This window comes from Lepidochelys kempii, chromosome 7 (genome assembly GCF_965140285.1).
Source record: "Lepidochelys kempii isolate rLepKem1 chromosome 7, rLepKem1.hap1, whole genome shotgun sequence".
Taxonomy (NCBI): domain Eukaryota; kingdom Metazoa; phylum Chordata; order Testudines; family Cheloniidae; genus Lepidochelys; species Lepidochelys kempii.
Genome location: NC_136386.1, coordinates 75,803,899 through 75,825,543, shown reverse-complemented (window position 1 = coordinate 75,825,543; position 21,645 = coordinate 75,803,899). Strand labels below are relative to the sequence as shown.

At 37.3% G+C, this 21,645-nt stretch overlaps 1 protein-coding gene across 2 annotated transcripts in view; it reads right to left on the bottom strand.

Moving 5' to 3' along the window:
* Positions 1 to 561: 561 nt before the first annotated feature.
* The window catches only part of BICC1 (BicC family RNA binding protein 1), a 224,202-nt gene continuing 203,118 nt past the window's right edge, over positions 562 to 21,645 (bottom strand). Inside the window, exons 15-21 of one of the 2 annotated variants that reach the window (XM_073353366.2) lie at positions 18,383 to 18,548; positions 16,142 to 16,181; positions 15,350 to 15,504; positions 12,294 to 12,450; positions 8,412 to 8,572; positions 7,392 to 7,491; positions 562 to 4,657 (exon numbers count right to left, since the gene is read on the bottom strand). In XM_073353366.2, coding sequence (XP_073209467.1) covers positions 4,527 to 4,657; positions 7,392 to 7,491; positions 8,412 to 8,572; positions 12,294 to 12,450; positions 15,350 to 15,504; positions 16,142 to 16,181; positions 18,383 to 18,548 — 910 coding nt within the window. In that variant the 3' untranslated portion in view covers positions 562 to 4,526. The remainder of the gene's footprint in view (positions 4,658 to 7,391; positions 7,492 to 8,411; positions 8,573 to 12,293; positions 12,451 to 15,349; positions 15,505 to 16,141; positions 16,182 to 18,382; positions 18,549 to 21,645) is intronic. The other variant, XM_073353367.2, reaches the window with a different exon arrangement.

The window sequence follows — 21,645 nt, the reverse complement described above, 5'->3', positions numbered from 1 at the left end:
TCATGGGCCTGCATGCAATTTCCCCACCCAGCTGTGGCCCTCGGGCCAAAAAGTTTGCTCACCCCTGATCTATCCCTTTCTTAATGATTCACAACATTCTGTTAGCTTTTTTGATTGCCACTGCAAACTGAGAGGATATTTTCATAAAACTATCCACAGTGACTACAAGATCTCTTTCTTGAGTGGTAACAACTAATTTAGATGCCATCATTGTATATGTATAGTTAGGATTATGTTTTCCAATGTGCATTACTTTGCATTTATCAATATTAAATTTCATCCACCATTGTGTTGCCCAGTCACCCAGTTTTCTAAGATCCTTTTGTAACTCTTCACAATTTGCTTTGGACTTAGCTATCTTGAGTGGTTTTTTATATTAGCTGCAAATTTTGCCACCTCATGGACAAGGCATGACTTGCATAATTTCTGCAATGGTAAGTTTTGTTTTTTTTAAAATACATTGTAGTGACAGGTATTTCTAATGCAATAGTTTGTTCAACAGAAGGCTGGTTCTCTCTAAAGAGACAGTTTTAAAAAAAACATTAAAAAAAACAAATGAGATTTATCTGTGTTGAGGAGATCCCAATAGCAGCAGCATGGTTAAGATTGAACTGAGTTTTGAAGTTAAATGGCTTTAACCACCACTTTCGTTTTTGATAAAGACAAAAATGTTCATCACTGAATTTATACCATTTACTCTTGGGGTATGGATTTGACTATCTGAACAGTATGGAATTAATTCATTTCACATTTTTGGAGTTCAAAGCATTCCAAGAGAAAACCCCTTTTGAAAATTTTCCAAGGGCTGTCCGAATTTTCCGAGGGCTGTCCAACTTTTGTCCAAATTCCCCCAGCTCCACCATGGAGAAAGTCAGAGAGCTGAAGGAACATATTTATAGATGTTCACAGCATCTTATCCATGAGCTAGTTTTGAAATAGATCCAATAAGGAATTCATACAGATTTTTCATGATAAGTGTTTTGTATTTACATTATAGAAACTGATGATAAAAATATTCATCACAGAAGGAAGGTTTTACATATTTAATATATTATGGCCCATGTCCTGGATTATTTCTTGAGCAGAGAGCACTGGAAGCACCTCCACAAGGGAATCCCAAGTTCTATTATGTAGGCACCTTTACAAAAGTTTTACTCATTGAGAACATTAAGCATATATATGCACATATACACACAATTTATGTATCTCTACACATAAATATATGTGACCTCTTACACCTATTTTAGAAAATACCACTGAGGGGTATTAATATAATATCTGAAAGGTGTTGACTTTACTGAACTAAAACCATATCCAGGGGTCTAGGATTCAAAGAAATTAGATGAGGAATAGAAGGTTAAATTAACTCCTATGTGTAAGGTGTGCAGAAGATTCTGTACGATTAGCAACCCACAGTAGGGTTGCATCATGTCTGGGCACTGGGGGCCTGTGCATTCTGCAGAGGGTGTCGTTGGGATTTATACATAGGTTATTAAAACATATCTAAAATAATATTACATATTATAATAATGCTATTAGTATGTGCCTCATGGCTAATTTATCTTAATATAATTAAACAATTCAAAAGACAAGAGCAACCCTAGTCAGGACTGCGGTGCAGTCAGTAATCTGTTCCACGCTTGTCTAATCTGAGCCAGGGCTTAGATGCACCCTGGTGTACTAACACGCTGCAGAATATGGGGACAACAGTTTTGGTGTTTCGTTAACACGCAACCACATCTGGACCTGGGTCAAAATAAAAACTATTTAACTTACCAAACAGAATACCAAGGGGTTACATACATTTATTTTTTTCCATATAACAACTGATTAGTTTTGAAAAAATTCCCATTTTTAATATTTTTAATTCCACCTTTCATTTTAAAAAATCACTAAAAGGACAACCCACAAAAATACAATCTGTATCTGCTCTATATTTACAGATAACTGGTCACTATTAAGGCACAGCTTTAAAACTAACATTTTAATCTAGCAAGTCAAATATTTTGTGCATAATACAACACTGACAACACTGTATATTGCATTGTCATATTCCCTTCATGGAATTAAAAGAAGTGAGAAAAATGTTTTCCAGTGTGTGTGTTTTGTGTGCAGCCCTACTGAAAATAATGTTCTTACTGGGAAATTTTTCTTCACTTTGGTAATAGATGATATAAGCACTGCTCAGCAAAAGACCACATCAACTTAATATTGTAAGAATTTCAGCTTTCAGATGTAATACTGTCAAACTGCATGTTACGTATTTATGAAAAAAATGAAAGAATGCGACGTGGAGTTTTTGCGGAAGTAAAGTGTTTGAATTTAAAAAATTACACAAACTAAGCAGGCAAATGTCTAAGTGGATTTGCTAAAGGTTTAATCTACTTTTAAAATATTATGTAAAACTAAGCACACAAGTTCATATAAGACTTGATTTTCAAACCTAGGTCTTGCAAGCCCACGAGTGCTCAACTTTAAACAAGTAAGTAATCTCATGTCAATGGGACGACTCACAAGTATAAAAATAAGCAGAAGAATAATTATTCCCAGGATCAGCGCTTTATGCTTCCATAGTTGTTTGATAAAGTTGAACGTGCCTGAATTATACACACAAGTATCCAATATGTTCATAGACTTTGGGCACAACTTTGTTGCTTACAGCTCTGCGTTTGCAAACTGCATTGTCCTGCAATATTAAACACTGGAAGAGTTAGCTGCTATTTTATTTGCAGTGAAAGTTATTCCACTATACACCATTAAGTGGATATGGCTGAACCCCATACTGAGCAGTTAATTTTTGCTAATTGCAACAGGTCGTTTTATTACTGCTTCATCATCTAAGTCCTCAAAGCAATTACCTCTTAAAAATTCCCTTTGTGTGCAAATTTCTCATAAAACTGATTTTTTTCCTCACCTCAGAAGATGTATACACAGAAAGTGTCAAAACTATTTCTCACCCCATTTTTGCATAAAAACCAACTACTGTAAATGGTTATTCTGATGCCTTCTGTTAAGAGCACTTGACACTGGTTTATGTCCATCTTAAAAGGCTTGTACACTGAACATAAATAAGACATTACAGTACAAGTAAGTCACAATATTTCCTAAGGGAATGCTTTTCAACAAATTAATGTTTGGAAACTTCATATTTCATTGCAGAAAAAGAGGCACTTTATGATTTCCTTCATTATATGAGATCCCTTCATCAATCCATAACAAGACATCTGAAAAGACACAGAAATAGTATTGCCAGACTTTCACAGTATGAGAACGCAATAGTTAGCTCTAGCCATTTATAACATGGACTCTTTGTTGAATATAACTTCTTTCAGAAATAGTTCATCTTGGAGTTTTAAATACTTCCATAGCTGACCATCACAAATCTAAATTAAACAAAAGAGATGCTATTACAGCTATTTCATGAATGTTGCTTAATTGCTGCATGCATAGTCATGTAAGTAATATGCTTCACATAATAAATGGCAACAGTGCTGTCTTGTCAAATTAGATTAGTTGTCCATTTAATCAAACTGGTGGCCCAGAGCTCTAGTTTGATGAATGCCTTTCATTTTCTACCATAAATCTTTAGTCGATCTCAGTTTAAACTGATGCATATTGTAGGTGTATAGAATCTAAAAAGAAAAGTTTTATATAAATAAATGTCCTTTAGTGGCAGTATACTAAAAATAGCCCTTTGCTTTGAAAGAACCATTAAAATCAGTTTCAGCATTACAGGCAGCAGTTAAATATGACGACTGCAAAGGGTTAATATTGCAAGGTCCATTTTGGTCTTTCATTGCATCTGTTACAGTGAACTCGTTTCATTGTAAGCAGATCTAGGCTGCTTCATAAGGAGATAATAGGACTGGTCCACTTGCAAGTGGTTTGATTTTAGAACATTTCCTCAGATATCTATAGAAAAAAAATCTACATAAAGACTGATTCCTAGTACCATTATAGTGAGGAGACTTGAGGAGGAGGAGACTATTGCAGGATCACCTGACAAAATTTGATAAGTGCCAACACAATATTTTATATGGAAATGAAAGAGAAAATAAATTCCCACAGGATAAGAAAACAGAACATGTAAAGTGCAGAAAGACCTCAATAATTATTTTAAGCGGTACCAGAAAATTCCATCTTGATAAAACCAAAAGTTATGCTCTCTGGCATCCCAGCTCTTCATTTTTCCTTCATTCAACAAAGTAAAAATTCAGTGCATACATTATAGTTATAGGTAATAAAATACTAAACAAAGAACCCTATATTATTATTATTATTGCAAATGCTGTCCAATCTACAAGAGTAAAACATAATCCACATTTGGTGTTCTGAAAAATGATAGACAAGTGTCTTCTCTCTCTCTCTCTCTTTCTTTTTTTTTTGGCACAAGTACTTGTGCAGAAAAAATGCTTTGGTCCTTGATACCGAAACTCCCAAAGTGCAGAGGGTGGTGTGCAGTGAAAGCTGTCCACAGGATTGGCAAGTCCATCTTTACAATTCACTTTGTGAGCCACAATTTAGTGCTACCAGCGACCACTGACACTAGCAATGTCCGAGTGATACTGACGTGGCAGTCTTCCACTAGCTCCACCTTCCAGGAATGAGGCACGTACATTTGATGGATCAAATAGTTTTCTTCGGTTTTTATTCAGTTCTAGATGGAAAACAGCAGATTCGGATTTTAATATTTGGAGATGATTCAGGAGCAAAGCTACTCTGAATAATGCAATTTCATTATTACATTAGAAGAGGGGAACCATAGCTCCAACTGAAAACTGCAAAGGGAGTTTAGAGAAGCAGACATTACCCCAGTTAGTATTTGGTCAGGACACTAAGAATGCCGTGAAATTCTATCAATAATTATTGTTCAGGCTAAACACAGGGTACTAATTGTCATAATTTTCTGCAATTCTGAATTCAACGATGGTGCCATGCTAGTGCTTTGATGCAGAGGAGGGCCATATTTATTTCCGAGCAAGTTAAGTTTGAAATTAATCCTCTTATTTGAGGGGTTTCTAGGATTAAGCATAATGCCTGAAAAGATAATGTTTTGCCAAAATCTTTTGTATACCAATTCTAAACAAAAAGGCAAAACCATCCTAAAAATGATGAAATGATCCCAGCTGGAGTGCTTGAAAAAATCCTGTTCAAAGCCTGCAAATTCTTCACAAAAAGGAATGCCTTACGAGCACATCACACACTGAGCAGCATTGTGCACAACGTTATATAATCTGATGTGACAGACCATGATGTATACTAACTATAAATAACTGAAATTGGACATAATTATTTCCCCAGAGCACATTGGTCATTTTTTAACACATTACTAATGTTTTTATAATAATGACCTGCCACCTCCAATAAAACATAGGCGTAGGGGCTGTTATTCAGATCTATGTGTAAACCTCTCAGTAGAGCAGAGATGGGCAAACTACGGCCCGCGGGACCCTCTTGCCTGGTCCCTGAGGTCCTGGCCCCTCCCCTACTGTCTCCCCTCCCTCACAGCCTCACCACTCCGTGCCACCAGCACAATGCTCGGGGCGGTGAGCTCCTGGTGCAGCACAGCTGCAGAGCCTGGCCTGACCCGGTGCTCTGTGCTGCACGGTGCGTGGCTACCTCCAGCCACTGGTGCTCCAGGCAGCACGGTAAGGGGGCAGGGAGCGGTGGGGGTTGGATAGAGGGTGGGGAGTTCGGGGGGGACGTGGACAGGGGTCAGGGCAGTCAAAGGTGGGAAACGGGGGGGGTTGAATGGGGGTAGGGGTCCCGGGGGGGGGTCAGGAAGGAAGGGGGTTTGGATGGGGCAGCGGGGGGGCAGTCAGCGACAGGGGTTTCCAGGGCAGTCAAGGGACAGGGAGAAGGGGGGGCTGAATGGGGGCAGGGGTCCTGGGGGGGGCAGTCAGGAAGGAGAGGAGGGGTTGGATGGGGTGGGAGGGCAGTCAGGAGCAGGAGTCTGGGGAGGGGCCATCAGGGAACGGGGGGTTTGGATGGGGCAGGAGTCTGGTGTGTGTGTGTGGGGGGCATGTCAGGAGGCAAGAAGCATGGGACGGGGAGATCCGGCACAGGGGCCAAGACATGCCTGGCTGTTTGGTGAGGCACAGCCTCCCCTAACCGGCCCTCCATACAATTTCCAAAACCCGATGCGGCCCTCAGGCCAAAAAGTTTGCCCGCCCCTGCAGTAGAGTCATCACTCATAGAAAGCACTTTTCCCAGTGCTTATTATTAAGATTATGTTAGTTAATGAAAATAGTGAACAATTTTCTCCATTACAGGTATAATCTTCGCTGCCAGTGATTCAGACAGACTTCTGATGAGTTCTACTGTTCATCTAAATACATTACTCATTTACCCTCTTTAAGCCATAATTTGAAATGCATTCATGAATGACATCAGCAAATTACGAAAAAAAAATCTGTCATGCTCCAGAAAATATCAGAATAAAACTTACAATCTTGGACTTAAAAAGATTCACTGTAAGGAAAACATAATTCTATGCAATATATGACATGAAATTTTATGCCATTCCAGATCCTTGAACAAGTTCAAGTTGGTCATTGCTATCCTATTGTGTATCTTCAAAAGTGGTACTTTGATTTTCCTTTATTGTAGTAAGATATAAAAGAAATTTTAATTACAGTTGGCTGGAAAAAAATCCAGCAAACCATTTTTTCCACCAGAATTTGTCCATTTGTTGAAATGGAAATGTTTCGTACAGATTGTTCAACTCAGCTGAAGTTCCAACAGACATTAGGACAGACCTGTCAGGCAGGTTTCCATCGCATACGTGCCTGTTTACCTACCAGCTCGCTTTCCTGGCTCCTCAGCAGCCAGCCTGGTGAGCTGATAGGGAATGAGAGCATGGAAGTCTTGGCTCTCAATCTTACTCTTGCTTGGTAGGCAGAGTTCCCAGGATCCCTAGGTTCAGGACAGTGTGCCAGATGGACTGTCTTGGAGTCAGTGTTCCCAAGCTCTATTCCCTTTTGCAGGGAATTTTGAAAATTTTCTTTGAACTCCTTTGCAAAATGGAATTGCCTTTGTCTGCCCAGCTCTAAGTTTAATAGTACAATAGTAATAGTATTTAAATAGTAAAATAGTATTAAATAGAACAATACAACACTATGCAGCTGGAATCCCATTTGATGTGTGGAAGCTATACAGTCCTTACAGTCTCTCAAAATTTAAAAACTGCCTTTTTATTACGAGGAGTGGCTGGTAAGATCTGCTTTCTGTGGGTCAGATTCTCTGTCTGATACAGTTCCTTTGAGCTGCTCTAATGACCATTCAAACCAAAACAATTCAACTGACCAAAGGGAAAAAGTACAGTATATTTTTAGTACATTTTTAAATCATGACATTTATAATCATGTATATGTTAAATGCTTTTTGTTCACCTGAGATTGCAAGCAGCATTTTCCGTCTGGCACCAAAAGTAGTAATTCCTAGCTCTTTCAAATCTTGATCTGTGAGGGTAAGGAAGGTCTGAAGATCAATCTATGAACAAAAACAAAGCAAATTAAAATGGGTAATTCACACAACACACAAACCCACAATCTATAGGCAACCATTTTCTTCCTGTATTGAGAATTACTCCCCACAAAATATTAGCCATAAGCGTGGTGCAAGTAGCCTCTAAAAACAACGTTTCCTTTAACTTTTTTTTTTTTACATTTATTCTACAAACTCATTTTATTATGCCTATAACACCAACAACTACCAAATTCCAATCAATGACAGTTGGTTAAAGTTAAAATGGCAGAAAAATGAGGAAAAAATGGAAATAGGCATCAGATGTGTCATATATGTAGCAACCCTTGACTCCACAGATACCTTCTTGTTTTAGTACTCTTATTTAAGACACAGAGACTAAAAAGTAAAGGTATCATTTTTATAGAAGCATGTAAGATTATGTTGGTTAATGATACTTAATTGCACATTAAGAGTCTATTTTCCCAAATTACTGTAAATGTAAATGGGAATCTTAGATCTAATCATCGATCTCTATGGAAGGAAAGTTAATATTAACAATTATGTTTGAAATAAACAGCAGTAACCATAACAGAATGTGTGCTAGCAGACCGTTGGTGAGTGTCCCCTTTAAGTGAATTCAAGGACATGGCCTTTCACAACACACCTGGTGTTTGCACAAATATCCTTATTAACAAACATCATGCTTAATATGTTATTAATATGTCAAGATAATTCAGTGGAAACCTGTTTAGTTAGGATTGAGTTATGGTTACTTAGTTACAAAGGACTGAGAATGGTCATTTCTAAATTCAAGGACTGAACAGCTTTGATAGAATGGTCAGTGAAAATACTGCAGCTAGGAGAGACAGCGATTTCACTCAGGAGATAGACAAAGGGTTGTAAAATATACAGCAAAAACTAAGATGCCTCTTAAAAAGACTGACCTCTTGTTGTTGGAATACATCAGTGTATTTGCCCAAACCGAGTTTACTGAACAGCTCAGGCAGATCAGACCCCTTAAACAAACTGTTCAGGTTACAGCCATTGCTTCCGGTCAGCGAGGAAATGCAATCCATGTAATTACTGCTGCTGAGATAATGTTCAGCTGAAAGGCAAAAAGGATGTACACTTGACGTTTCAATCACTTGAAACAGCATGTTTTAATTAAATGTTTTAACCGCCAAATTACCTCAAATTCTATTGTTTAGTGGAATATTCCATTCAGTTGTTTAATAGAACAGCAATCTGTAGAAACCAGCTGAATTTCAAATGAACTTTTTGTTAATGAAACTCTAGTGGCTGTTTTCAGAATATACCTTATTATTATTGATTAGGGCATGTAGGAGAATGAAAAGGACACAGGCTTCACCTTAATTAACTTTAATGGGGATGGGGCTCAGAGCTTAATATACATAAAGGCAGAGGGAGAATCAGGACTCTGTTCCCCCCCTCCCCAGTCTATCGAATGCTGGAGAAGGCAACTGCACATGCGCCTCCTCCCTGACTCCACGGCCCCCTATTCAAATGCAGGCAGCTCCTTTAGGTTTGACTGGGGATGGAATCCTGTGGCTTCTTCTGCTAAAGAGAGCCATGTGATCGAGCAACTACTCCACTTGTTTGTTTGTTTGTTTGTTAAAATAGTAGTTTTGGGAATATTTGGACTACCTGACTAAATATCACATCTCTCAAAACTACATTAAAAATCCATGAAGGGTGCTAAGTCAAGCACTCAAAACTTAGTAAATACCACAATTACAGTTGTACAAACTTAATGTGGTTCCCTTTGTGTACATGAATTATGATACAGTCTTTACATGCTAACATGCCATTTTTTCTACTCCTGCCTCATTCAGTGCACAGACTGGTCAGCTTTTTAATATTTCTTTTTGCTCTCATTATTCAGCATGCGGTCCATGGTGTCCCATCCAAATCCTACATTGAATGCGGAATTATTAATTTCTACCTGGGCTTTTCTATGATGGTTTCATTGTACCATCTTAGTGCTTTACAGACATTACCCCATGAGATGAAGTGGTTATATTATCCTCATTTTACACACAAGAAATAGGCAATGAAGACCCGAAGTGTGAACTAATTTTGCGTGCCCAATTTGAGAAGCCTAATGCCTGATTTTTCAGCACAATTTTTAGTACTTTAAATGTTCAAAACACAGCTCTTCTCAACTTTAGCTGCTCCTGTGAGTGCTCAGCACTTCTGCAAATCAGAGCCTCAGGTGTCTCAAACTAGATAACCAGAAAATGAGAAAGACAAAATGGCCACATGCAGAAAATTGGGCAAGTCATGTAAACCAGAATTTTTATATGGTCACTTTGTTGCTCTCATTTTCTGGCTATCTAATTTCAGACACCTGAGATCTGATTTGCAGACATGCTGAGCACTCGAAACTGCAACCAAAGGGGACTGGAGCTGAGTTCTGAACATAACGGGTTATGAAAATTCCATCACGTGGAACTGTACTGACCCCCATATGGGTCATGAGCAGGGAGATCCACAGCATAGTCCTCTGCCACTTAAGCTGATATGAGTAACAGGAAGCAGTAGAAGGCTGTTATCTTCTATGTGGGCCTCCTACTAGAGGGCAATGAGACACATTGCCAGTGGCTTTCACAGCTATTTGCTAGATAGCAGAGGAATGATGAGACTCAAGAATCCTGTGTTCAGTTGTAAGTTCTGTAGGGAATATGTTAGTAATTATAGATCCTTCTGCCCAGGCCCTGCAGTACCTTCCTGGTTCTCTTCTGCTCTTATACCCTTACCTACCTGCTTGCGTCCATGGCCCCCACTATCCTGTCTCTGCTTACAGGTTCTATCCCCTTCTTTGCACCAACTTGGCTCCTGCCTCTATTCATCCCCTATGCTCCTACCTCTTTTAGTCTCTCACTTCCCACAGCTCCTGAGGCAAACGCCTGGCATGGAGAATTTCAGCCTGAACAATTTAAATTTGGCAAAGTTATAAACAATTGAAAACAAGGTCCATTAGTACCAGTGTTGCCTGTAACAAAGGAGCTGGAGCCATATGGTGCAGACTGTAGCACATAGTAGTATAGCTCACAAGCAAAGTGTGCAATCACATCCCCTTGCATTACCATAGTTATTTTTATATGCCATTAATTTCACTGAGCTGTTATCTCCGCAGGCCACAGGCCCTGCCCCCAGGACTGATGTTAGAGTGAGGAGAGTGAGATTAAATGACTCCCTCAGCTAGACTGGCTGCTGCCTCCTGAGGACTTACCTGGCTATAAAAAGTAGAACGCTTTAGCGCTCAGTGATTTGTTGTTCTCTTTTCTAAAATACATTAACGGTTCAGTAGATAAGGTAAACCTTGGAACCTTAGATAATTTTACTGGATAGGCCCAAGTTTTTGAAGAAGATTTGTACAATGTGTCAAAATTCTTCAATTCTATTAGTAAAAGTGAAGGATTAAAATTACATTTCAAGTTTGTAGATCTCAAACAGCACAATCTAGGACACACAGTTATTGTACCCTTTTTGTCACATATTGACCATAAAAGGCTTATCAGCCAAGTGTGGGGAAGAAAGGTTATTTTTTTTAATCAAAACAAAAAGTAGTACATTTTTGCAGATGTTTTAGGCTCTGAGAAAGAAGCTACTGCTTCTATGGACTGAGCAGCTTTTAGACTTTAAAGGCTACTGTCTTATTAAAGTTTAAGAAAGGATTAAAATGCATTTATTTTATAATTTTGATTACACTAGGACCTCCCTGTGTAAACAACTGACTTCAAGACACTACGGGGACTTGAAACTGAAGATAAGCTATTAAGCTTATTTTTATTATGTTCACTGTAGAAATACCATATGCAGTAATTCATCACTGCGTTAATACCATGTCAATGATTAAAAATGCTAGGAAAGAGCAACAACATTTCCCTCTTTAAGTTAAACTATTTTTTCTAAAAACGTGCAATTCTTACTGAATGTATCTGGGATTTAGGCTTTTTAGCACTGATTAAGAAAAACCATAATACAAAAATAGTTAAAACAAAGAACAGCAGAATATTTCTGTCCTCATCAACCCCACCCCGAAACACTAATGAAACCTATTATAAATCTAAATCTCCCATTCTTCACTTTCTTGCTCCACCCCTTCCTCTCTCCCGGCAAAAAAAAAATAAGATCAATCTATTAATAAAAGACTGAGACTAGTTGCAAACTGCTTTTGAGTGTAAAACAATTTTCATAGAAAACTGGTTTAAAATCTGTTTAAAAAAATCTTTAAGATTTGCAGGCTGGATCCAAGGAAACAGGTGGCCAGTGTAACCTGCCAGGCCCTACCAAATGTATTGGTGGCCCTACTTAAAAATCAATATAATTATGCCTTAAAATTCATCAAAGGATGGCAGCTGGAAGAAGTCATAACTTTTGTCAGGAAGCCTCCATCAGATTCAGCTAGTATTTTGCAGTATCTGGAGAACACAGCAGAATCATGAGCGTCCAAGGATGAGCTCTTTTAAACTCTGTTTTCACAGAAACTTTCACAGAAAAGAAGATAGCAAGGCGCTTAAAAAAAAAAAGTGGCTATACTGTATTATTTACCTTCAACGTTTTACATTTGAATTGTTTTTTTTTTTTTTTTACATTTTGTGTGGTATTATACAGATTTTTATTTACTTTGTACTTTTTCAAACATAAAATTTTTTTAACACAATTAAGTATTTTCAATTCCTTAAGGTAAATACTTAACATTAGTTTTAAAAATTCAGGACCCCAGAATTAAATCAAAATTTAATCTCCCAAATCCCATGATTATATTCCCTGATGAAATGCATTGACAAGATATTACTTACTTGATTTGTTTTGTTTCCGCTTGGGGCTGCCAATTGACGAGACAAATTCACTATGAGCTGAGGGACCGATACCATTACGATCTCTCCAGTTATCAGATTCACTACTACTTCCCAAATGTTCCCGACTGCTGGAACGTGAGAGAGACATTGATGAACCCTGCAAGAGACCACAAGGAAAATTACTGCAGAAACAGAGGTGTTTAACTGTCAAATTGCAGTGTGTTTCTCTGAAGCAGCCCAGTTAAACACAACAGCTTTTCAACAATTTTAAATATGCTGCCTGCAGTTAAATATGAACCAACTAATTATTACAATTTATGCATTTAGACAGAACTGCTGTTTTTGTAATAAGTTTAAGCAGAAGTTACTTTTTAAAAAACACTAGCTTCATATCAAAATGCTCTAAATTCTTAACCTTTTGTCACAAAAATTTTTCTATGGTCTCTTCCTCTCACACAGCTATCTACCTAGCATCTCGAAGTAACATACAAGTAGCCCACATTACCTCAGTACTAATTGCAGTCTATACATTAAATTTGATTGTTTACATTAATAAGTCAGAAATTACCAACATTAACCACAAAAAGAAAAGGAGTACTTGTGGCACCTTAGAGACTAACACATTTATTTGAGCATAAGCTTTCGTGAGCTACAGCTCACTTCATCGGATGAATTCAGTGGAAAATACAGTGGGGAGATTGCATCCGATGAAGTGAGCTGCAGGTCAATAAAGCTTATGCTCAAATAAATGTGTTAGTCTCTAAGGTGCCACAAGTCCTCCTGTTCTTTTTGCGGATACAGACTAACACCGCTGCTACTCTGAAACCAACATTAACCAGACAGTAGAATCTGAGATGCTGCAGTTAATTCCTGTTACAGTATCTGGAATTGGATGGTATAAGGGCTGGTAAAGGCTGACGTTTTTGTGTTTGTTTTGTTTTACAGTAGCCAGAGTATACATGAACTATGCATGGGGTGAAGCCTGACTGGGGAAAAGGATACATTTCCACAAAGCTCCAGATGAAACCTTCTCTCTTGAGTTTATCTTTTATAGAGCTTCTCAGACAATAAACAGTGTGATGAGTGAATGAGTTAATTGGAACTGTAGATGAGAACAAGACCAAAGCAAAGAGTACATGTGACAAGTTACTATTGTGCAGTCTCACTCCTGTAAGCCTTCCAAACTAGCACTATTTTGCTTATTTCCACCAGCTTCACCAACCCTTTCTAACAAACAGTAGGAAGGATAGCAGGAGTTTAATAGAGCTGTTCCTTAATACATTTTAAATGACAGAGGATAACTGCCATCACTGGAAAGAAAAGAACTATTTTCCAGGTGGACAAATTAGGTTGGTGGACAGTGTGCTGAATATGGAGTGAAAGAAGGGACAGAATCCAAGTCTGTTTTAAAAGAAAATAAAGGACTATCTACAATATGTCTGACCAAGGTGGCGATTACAAGTTGTGATACAATAAAATGTGAGCTAGCAATGCTGGGAAATAAAACACAAAGTAAAATATCACAGGGAGAAACAAATGTGTCCAGTGAGCTTAGTTTGCAAATAGATTTCCCAAACGTTAGCACTGGATATCAAGACAATTGCTATTTACTGAAGAGCAGTTCTTCAGCATATCCCTTCTGGGCCACATCAAGAATGAAAATGTAAGGGGTAAAGTGACCAGCAGTGCTTTCTGATATGAATAACAAAGTCTTGAAAACTGCCAAAGGGAAGCAGGGAATATATTACAAGAGATGTAGGATTTTTATTTTCCCCAGATGTTTGCATAACAGCACATACCAAAATGGGAACTGGAGTCATTGTAAAAATAAGAGTTTAGCAGTTGAAAGAGCTGAGGATGTGGTTTGTGCCTGGTCAGACTCCAAGTGACTAAGGCCCAAAACCTTTTTCTTCTGGAATAATGTGTCTGCTAATAAACTTGTAGAAACAGTGAGCGTATAATGGTTTGGAGAAAATGGGAAACAGCTTAACAAATATACAAAGACAAATCAGTTGGATAGCTGAGAAGTAACGTTAGCAGTATATTTTATCAGAAAATTGGCACTGAGTTTTGCTTTACATTTTTCTTCTTCTGTGTTTCTGGCTTACACATTCAATACTGCAAACCTACCACATATATCTGAAAGACATATGTTAACTTTATGCATGCCAAAGGGGAAGCTCCATGCCACACCTTTATTGTGGTTTAATATGTGTACTGCACCCAAAGTAGTATAGGAGGGTGCCTCCCAGGTCAAAGTCTCTGCCCAAGGAGCCCACCTACCTAGAATTTAGACAACATGAATGAGGGTGGAAATAAAGAAGAGGTAGGCTTTGGTAGGTCTGGACAGGGTTACAACAGCATAATGCAATGGAAAACAATGTCAGAATTACTACAAATAATGGAGTTTAAGCAGAGGACAGGGCCTTCTCTGACTTTAGGCTTCTAGTAAGCCCTCTGTGAAGTTTACAGCTGCTCTTTCCCAGCAGAGTCCCTAAGGGATGAGGTGCCACTCTCCTTGCACAGGAGTGAATCCCAGTGCAGCAACTCCCAGGGACAAAAGGAAGTTTGAACTGCACCCCCTGTAGTCACAAACGTCACTCTACTGACCCGCAGCAAGCTATATTACAGTTTACTTTCATACTAAAGGAATGTTTTGTTTTTTTCCTCATGAAACATAGCAACCAACCTAGGCTAGATTTCAACGAGTGGTGTAAGATACTGCTTCCCTTTTCTGATGCATTGAACCAAATCATCCCACTCCTGTGTTGTTCTTAATTTGTTCCACAAGAGCAATTGTTGGGAACAGATTTTTTTTAAAAACTGAAGATTAACAATGGAATTCCCATTATTCTATGGATGGACTTGATATTCCCAGCATTCCCAGATACAAGGAGCTTTTTGCTGGAAGAGATTATGCGGTATCTTCAAGCACTAATGCTGTTAAGAATCTTATTTACAAGATTGCCTTTTACAAACATATAAACATTGAAATTTAAGACATGCCTATGCAATTTACTGAAAACATATTTAAAATGTTCTGTAATTTTACATACTTCATACGTAGTGGTCATAGACGGCTTGTATGATACATGATTAGCTCTTCTTAGTTCCTTGATTGTTTCTGCAGGCATAGATTTGGAGAATCCTAGGCCACTCCATGTATTTGTTGGAGTTCTCACTTCTGTTACAACAGGCTTCTTTAACATAGCTTAAAAAATATGAAGAAAAAGACATTTATAAGCATTAAGCTCAGTGCATTGACAGATAAATGCATCTTTCAGGCCAAATACTGACATTCTGGACACAAATGGATCACATTAACCCACAGAACAGTACATTCTCAGCATCTCAGATCCCCAGTGGGGCCTGATTCCCACCCTTTCTTAAACCACTGTAAGACAGCAGTAAGTCTATTGAAGCTAGAGAGTAGTAAACACTGTACGGAAGGAAGTGAAGAGAATCAGGTCCATGATGTTTAAAGAAAAAAGCAACCATTTTCCAAATGAGTTGCAATGTGCTTGTTAAAATTAGTCTGATACTAATTTATCCCCAAGGTTATTACAAATACCAGAAGGTTTCAGATCTATAGAGTTACTAGCAGTCTATAAACTACTAATAATGTAACTACCATATAACTTCTGAATTTGTACTAATAATATTCTATAAACTAGTATCAAAATATCCACAAAATACATTTGACAGAAATACATTGAGTTCATTGTACTTATGAACTTTTCATTTTAGCTAAAAACATATAAAAACTGCAAAACTGAACCTCAGAAAAATCATTTGACCAGTGTACTGACAAATAGATGCATGTTAGAAGTCACTGTTTCTTCACATACCTTTGGTTGCTAATAGCTTCTTTTGTTCATAGTCAAATGCCTAAAAATTAAAGAGACAGAAAATGTCTTAATTGCTGCTCTAAGTAAATGTCATTCCTGTGCACAGCTCTTTCTAAAAACAAATATTCTGATCATGGTCCATGAATTCATCTAGGAAGAACGTTAAGCACCGCACAATAATGTAACATTAGTCCAATGAAAGCCTGACATACATAAAACATTCATTCAAAACTAGCTAATTAGTACTGTAAATTATTCTCTCCCACTTTCATGTGAGTTGTAGCAGTATGTGAAGTCTGCATAGGTAGCATTTTTACAAGGCATTACTTGAGATTTTTTTTTGAATTGTATGTTGACGAAGTATTTAAAACTCTAGAGGAAACAAGTCAGAATTATAATAGGAAAACAATAATTAAACAAGTACACTAAGTAGTAATTTTCTGCACAAAGTTCTCTGGACTATACCCTTTGCAGATTAGATTCTTTTCCATCTTCATTTTAAATTCTCTTATTCAGATAAATATCTTGATGTAGTACAGGAAAACATGTCATTATACTGCTCATTATAATAAGAGTAATAAAAATGTTTCTAATTTTTGGATGCTAATTCTTTAGTAAATTACACTTGTTCTTTCCATTACAGAGCAGTAAATCTGTTCACACAAATATGCATTACAAAAGGTATTATTTTGCAGAGTCTGATTAGTAAGGGGATATCTGATGTTGTGCAGGGCTTTGGAATGATCCAAAGATATTTTTTCCCCTTGGAAGACTAGAACTTTGGTCATGGTAAAGGTGAACGCTTTGAATCTCAACCAGTGATTGACTATCTATTTGCCACAGAGGCCTATGTAAAGGGCTCATCTATAGAGAGAAATTTACCAGAAGAACTATACTGGTATGACAACACTGCTAACTTTATGCCAGTATAACCCCTGTGCGGACACAATTATTCTGGTATAAGACAGCTTTTTTCCATTTTGCCTTATACCACTTTCAAAGTGAAATAAACTAAACTGGAAAAAGACACTCTTATTCTGGAATAAGGGTGTCCACACAGGGAGTTACACAAGCATAACTATAACAGTATAATTATACCAATATAGCTCTGCTGGTGACCCTGTGTAGACAAAACACATGTACAATGACCCTGTGTAGACAAAAGCCGAAGGCAAGACTTCACTAACAGACAAAGAAACAAATGCATGTTGACATGTCTTATGAAAAGTCTCAAGTAGCACTTCTATGAACAACATGTCTCTTCTCAAAGCCATAACATTTTTACATGCGTGTCCACACACACAGAGCAAACAAGAGAGATTTAGCTTAGATATTAGGAAAATCTTTCTAACTGTCAAGATAGTTAATTATTGGAACAGATTATCTTGTGAGGTTGTACAATCCCTGTAACTGGATGTTTTAAAGAACAGGTTAGACAAGCATCTGTAGAGATGGTCTACATATACTTAATTCTTACTCAGCAAGGGATATGTACTAGATGACCTCCTCTTCATGTCTCTTCCAGACCCACATTTCTATGAAATTAAGTTTATTCCCTGCTTATATTTGTATTACATTTATTCTTTTCTTTCATCAGAATTTTTAAAAGAATGTTCAGGAGATTTTTGTGTTTGAATAGCAGGTTTTGTTGCTCTTTAATACTTCCTTTGGAGTGCATATACATGAATGTGATTGGATAAATCCAATTAGATAGGAAAGTTCTATAAAAGTCACAAATGTATTTGATTGCCTACTTGAGAAGGCTGCATAATTCTCTCCATCAAATCATGTCACAAAATATCTAAAATCCACACACGCCCAAAAAAGCCTAGAAACCTCCACAAGGAAAGTCTAAAGAACATTTTATACACATACAGTTTTTTGCTATTATCAGGCAATGCCTCTTATAATCAACTGGTAACTGGATTCAGCCTAAAAGAACTGAGAGAAGGGTTGGAGAGAAGAAAGATAACTTCAACTTCTGCCTCTTCTCATATTCCTAGATACAGTTTAATTTGTCTTTATCTAACATTAGATGTAAGCTCATATTTATGCTTTACATTATCAGTTTGCAAATGCACCATGCTGTGGGAGGAAATTGAAGGGGGTAACACTGTTCAATGCTTTTGTCTACAATCCAAACATTGACAAAGTCATGTAGCCAGGAAAGCCAGTCACTTCATTGCATTGGACATTTATCAATGGTAACAATGCATTAGATTTGGGTGTATCAATAGGTACCTGCATATTTACATATGACGACTGTGGAACAAGGCGCACTCTTTCAGAATTCTGTTGGGCAGCTGCTGCCCTCTCCGCTGCTCGTTCACTACCAGGAGCTTTTTTATCGGCAACGGGACTTTCAGAAGCACTCAGCTCAGAATCAGAAAGCAATCTCTCTGTGGTGCTGAAAAAGTAAAGGCAGTTGTTCTTCAGAATTATCTGTAATGGTTTCAATCACTACTCTTTGTTTTAAACAATGAGCATTCAGTGCAATGAATAAATGAACTACTCTCGCTAGAAAGTTGATAGTAAATCTGAAGAAAAACCAGTACACAAACATTACATTTTTAAGAAACTTTTTCTAAGGCATCAACTGTTCTTTTCAGACACACGTGTTGCTGTGTTAACTAAAGATAATGTGTCTTCACGCTCACTTCTTTATTTTCCATGGCTACATGTTTTTCTGGGATTTCATTAATAGTTTCCCCAGCAGATTCCATTTTTTCTCCAATTCAGATATTTTTGTTGATCTAACTCACCCTCAGTAGAATCAAAATTAAACTTGAAATTCCCTGAATTGCCAAAAAGAGAGAGTTTCAAGTGAAGCCTTAGAAAATGCTCCAAGTTCCGCCTTCTTCCTAGAAAACCGAAATGCCTTGCAGCTTATGGTCAATAAAGTGAATTGCGATAGGAAGCAAGGCAAGTTACTCTTTATAACTTCAGTCCCACTTACTTACAAAAGCATCTGGTATTATCAACTTTTCTCTACAAACTTCAGCTATAGTCTTCCACTTACTTTGAGGAACACAAAAGCAATTGTACTTTAGATTTCTAAAGAATGCCTAATAAGAAAAGTACCCCAGATAGACTGCCTGGCTTCTGAATACTAAAACAAACAAACATTTATATTTAAAATTAGTAAGTCTAGATACTTGAATTTGATCAGGAGGAATTGTCCAGGAAGTTCCAAAGCTGTGTAACTAGAATGAGATATATATACTGAGACTACTGGGTGGAGGCAACTATCATTATAAATCAAAATAAATAAGCTGAGAAAATTAAAATTTAGGCTGAATGAGGGAATTATTTCGAGGGCTGTCAAGTGATTTAAAAAATTTATCGCAATGAATTGCACTGTTAATAATAGCTATCATTTACTTAAATATTTTTGGATGTTTTCTACATTGTCAAAATATATTGATTTCAATTACAATACAGAATATAAAGTGTACAGTGCTCACTTCATATTTATTTTTATTACAAATATTTGCACTGTAAAAAAACAAAATAGTATTATTCAATTCACCTTATACAAGTACTGTAGTGCAATCTCTTTATCATGAAAGTTGAACTTACAAATGTAGAATTATGTACAAAAACCCCTGCATTAAAAAAATAAAACAATGTAAAACTTTAGAGCATACAAGTCCAATCAGTCCTACTTCTTGTTCAGCCAATCTCACAGACTAACAACTTTGGTTACAATTAGCAGGAGATAATGCTGCCCGCTTCTTGTTTACAATGTCACCTAAAAGGGAGAAAGGGCACTTGCATGGCACTGTTGCAGCTGGTATCGCAAAATATTTACATGCCAGATGCGCTAAAGATTCATATATCCCTTGATGCTTGAACCACCATTCCAGAAGAAATGCATCCATGCTGATGACAGGTTCTGCTCGATAACGATCCAAAGCAGTATGGGCTGACACATGTTCATTTTCATCATCTGAATCAGATGCCAGCAGAAGGTTGATTTTCTTTTTCGGTGGTTTGGGTTTTGTAGTTTCCGCACCAGAGTGTTGCTCTTTTAAGACTTCTGAAAGCATGGTCCTCACCCATCTCAGATTTTGAAAAGCACTTCAGATTCTTAAATCTTGGGTTGAGTGCTCTAGCTATCTTTAGAAATTTCACATTGGTATCTTTTTTGCATTTTGTCAAATTTACAGTGAAAGTGTTCATAAAATGAACAACATGTGCTGGGTCATCATCTGAGACTGTTATAACAGGAAATATATGGCAGAATGCAGATAAAACACAGCAGGAGACATACAATTCTCCCCTGAGGAGTTCAGTCACAAATTTTATTAATGCATTATTTTTTTAACGAGTGTCATCAGAATGGAAGCATGTCCTCTGGAACAATGGCTGAAGCATGAAGAGGCAAAAAATCTTTAATGCATTGGACATGTAAATATCTTGCAATGCCAGCTACAACATGTCCATGTGAACACCTGTTCTCACTTTCAGGTGACATTGTAATTAAGAAGTGGGCAGCATTATCTCCCATAAATTTAAACAAACTTGTTTCTCTTACCGAGTGGTTGAAAAAGAAGTAGGACTGAGTGGACTTGTAGGCTCTAAAGCAGTGCTTCTCAAGCTATCTGATGTGGGGGATCAGCAATTTTTTTCCCCAATGGGCGGGCAGACCGGCAGCCAATGGCTCGCGGACTGGCACCAGTCCGCAGACCACCATTTTGAGTAGCACTGCAAAAAAGTTTTACATTGCTTTGTTTTTGAGTGCAGTGATGTAACAAAAAAATACCCACCTACATTTGTAAGTTGCACTTTCACGATAAAGAGATTGCACTACAGTACTTATATGAGGTGAATTGAAAAATACTATTTCTTTTATCATTTTTACAGTGCAAATATTTGTAATAAAAATAATACAAAATGAGCACTGTATACTTTATATTCTGTGTTGTAACTGAAATCAATATAATTTGAAAAGCAGAAAAACATCCAAAAATATTTAATAAATTTCTATTGGTATTCTATTGTTTAACAGTGTGATTAATTTTTTTGAGTCAATTGCGTGAGTTAACTGCGATTAATCGGCAGCCCTAATTATTTCCTAACTGTGACGTCTATTATGACTAGATTCTAAAGAGAAGTGTTTGAAAACCCATTTAAGTAATTTAAAAATACACTGGAGAAAACACTAAACAATATACGGGTACTAAGGAATATTCCTGCATTGGAAAAATTATTCAAAAGATTTTTTCCATTGTTAATTTTCTGTTTTTAAACTTTGTCTTTATTCAAGCTTTTAAAATGTAACAGTATTTCCTGACGATTATTTTTTACTAAGAAAACAAATCTCAAGCACGGTATTTGTCACAGCAAATTAAAAAGTGAGCTATGAAAATCTATTGGTATTACAAAACACACACAAAATATTACAGAACTAAATGTACAAAAAGCTCCTCAGAGAAGCCAGTCTTCAAGAAAGCAAGGACTTCTGGTAGGCAGATGGAGAGGGAGGAATTCTTAGATGTCAA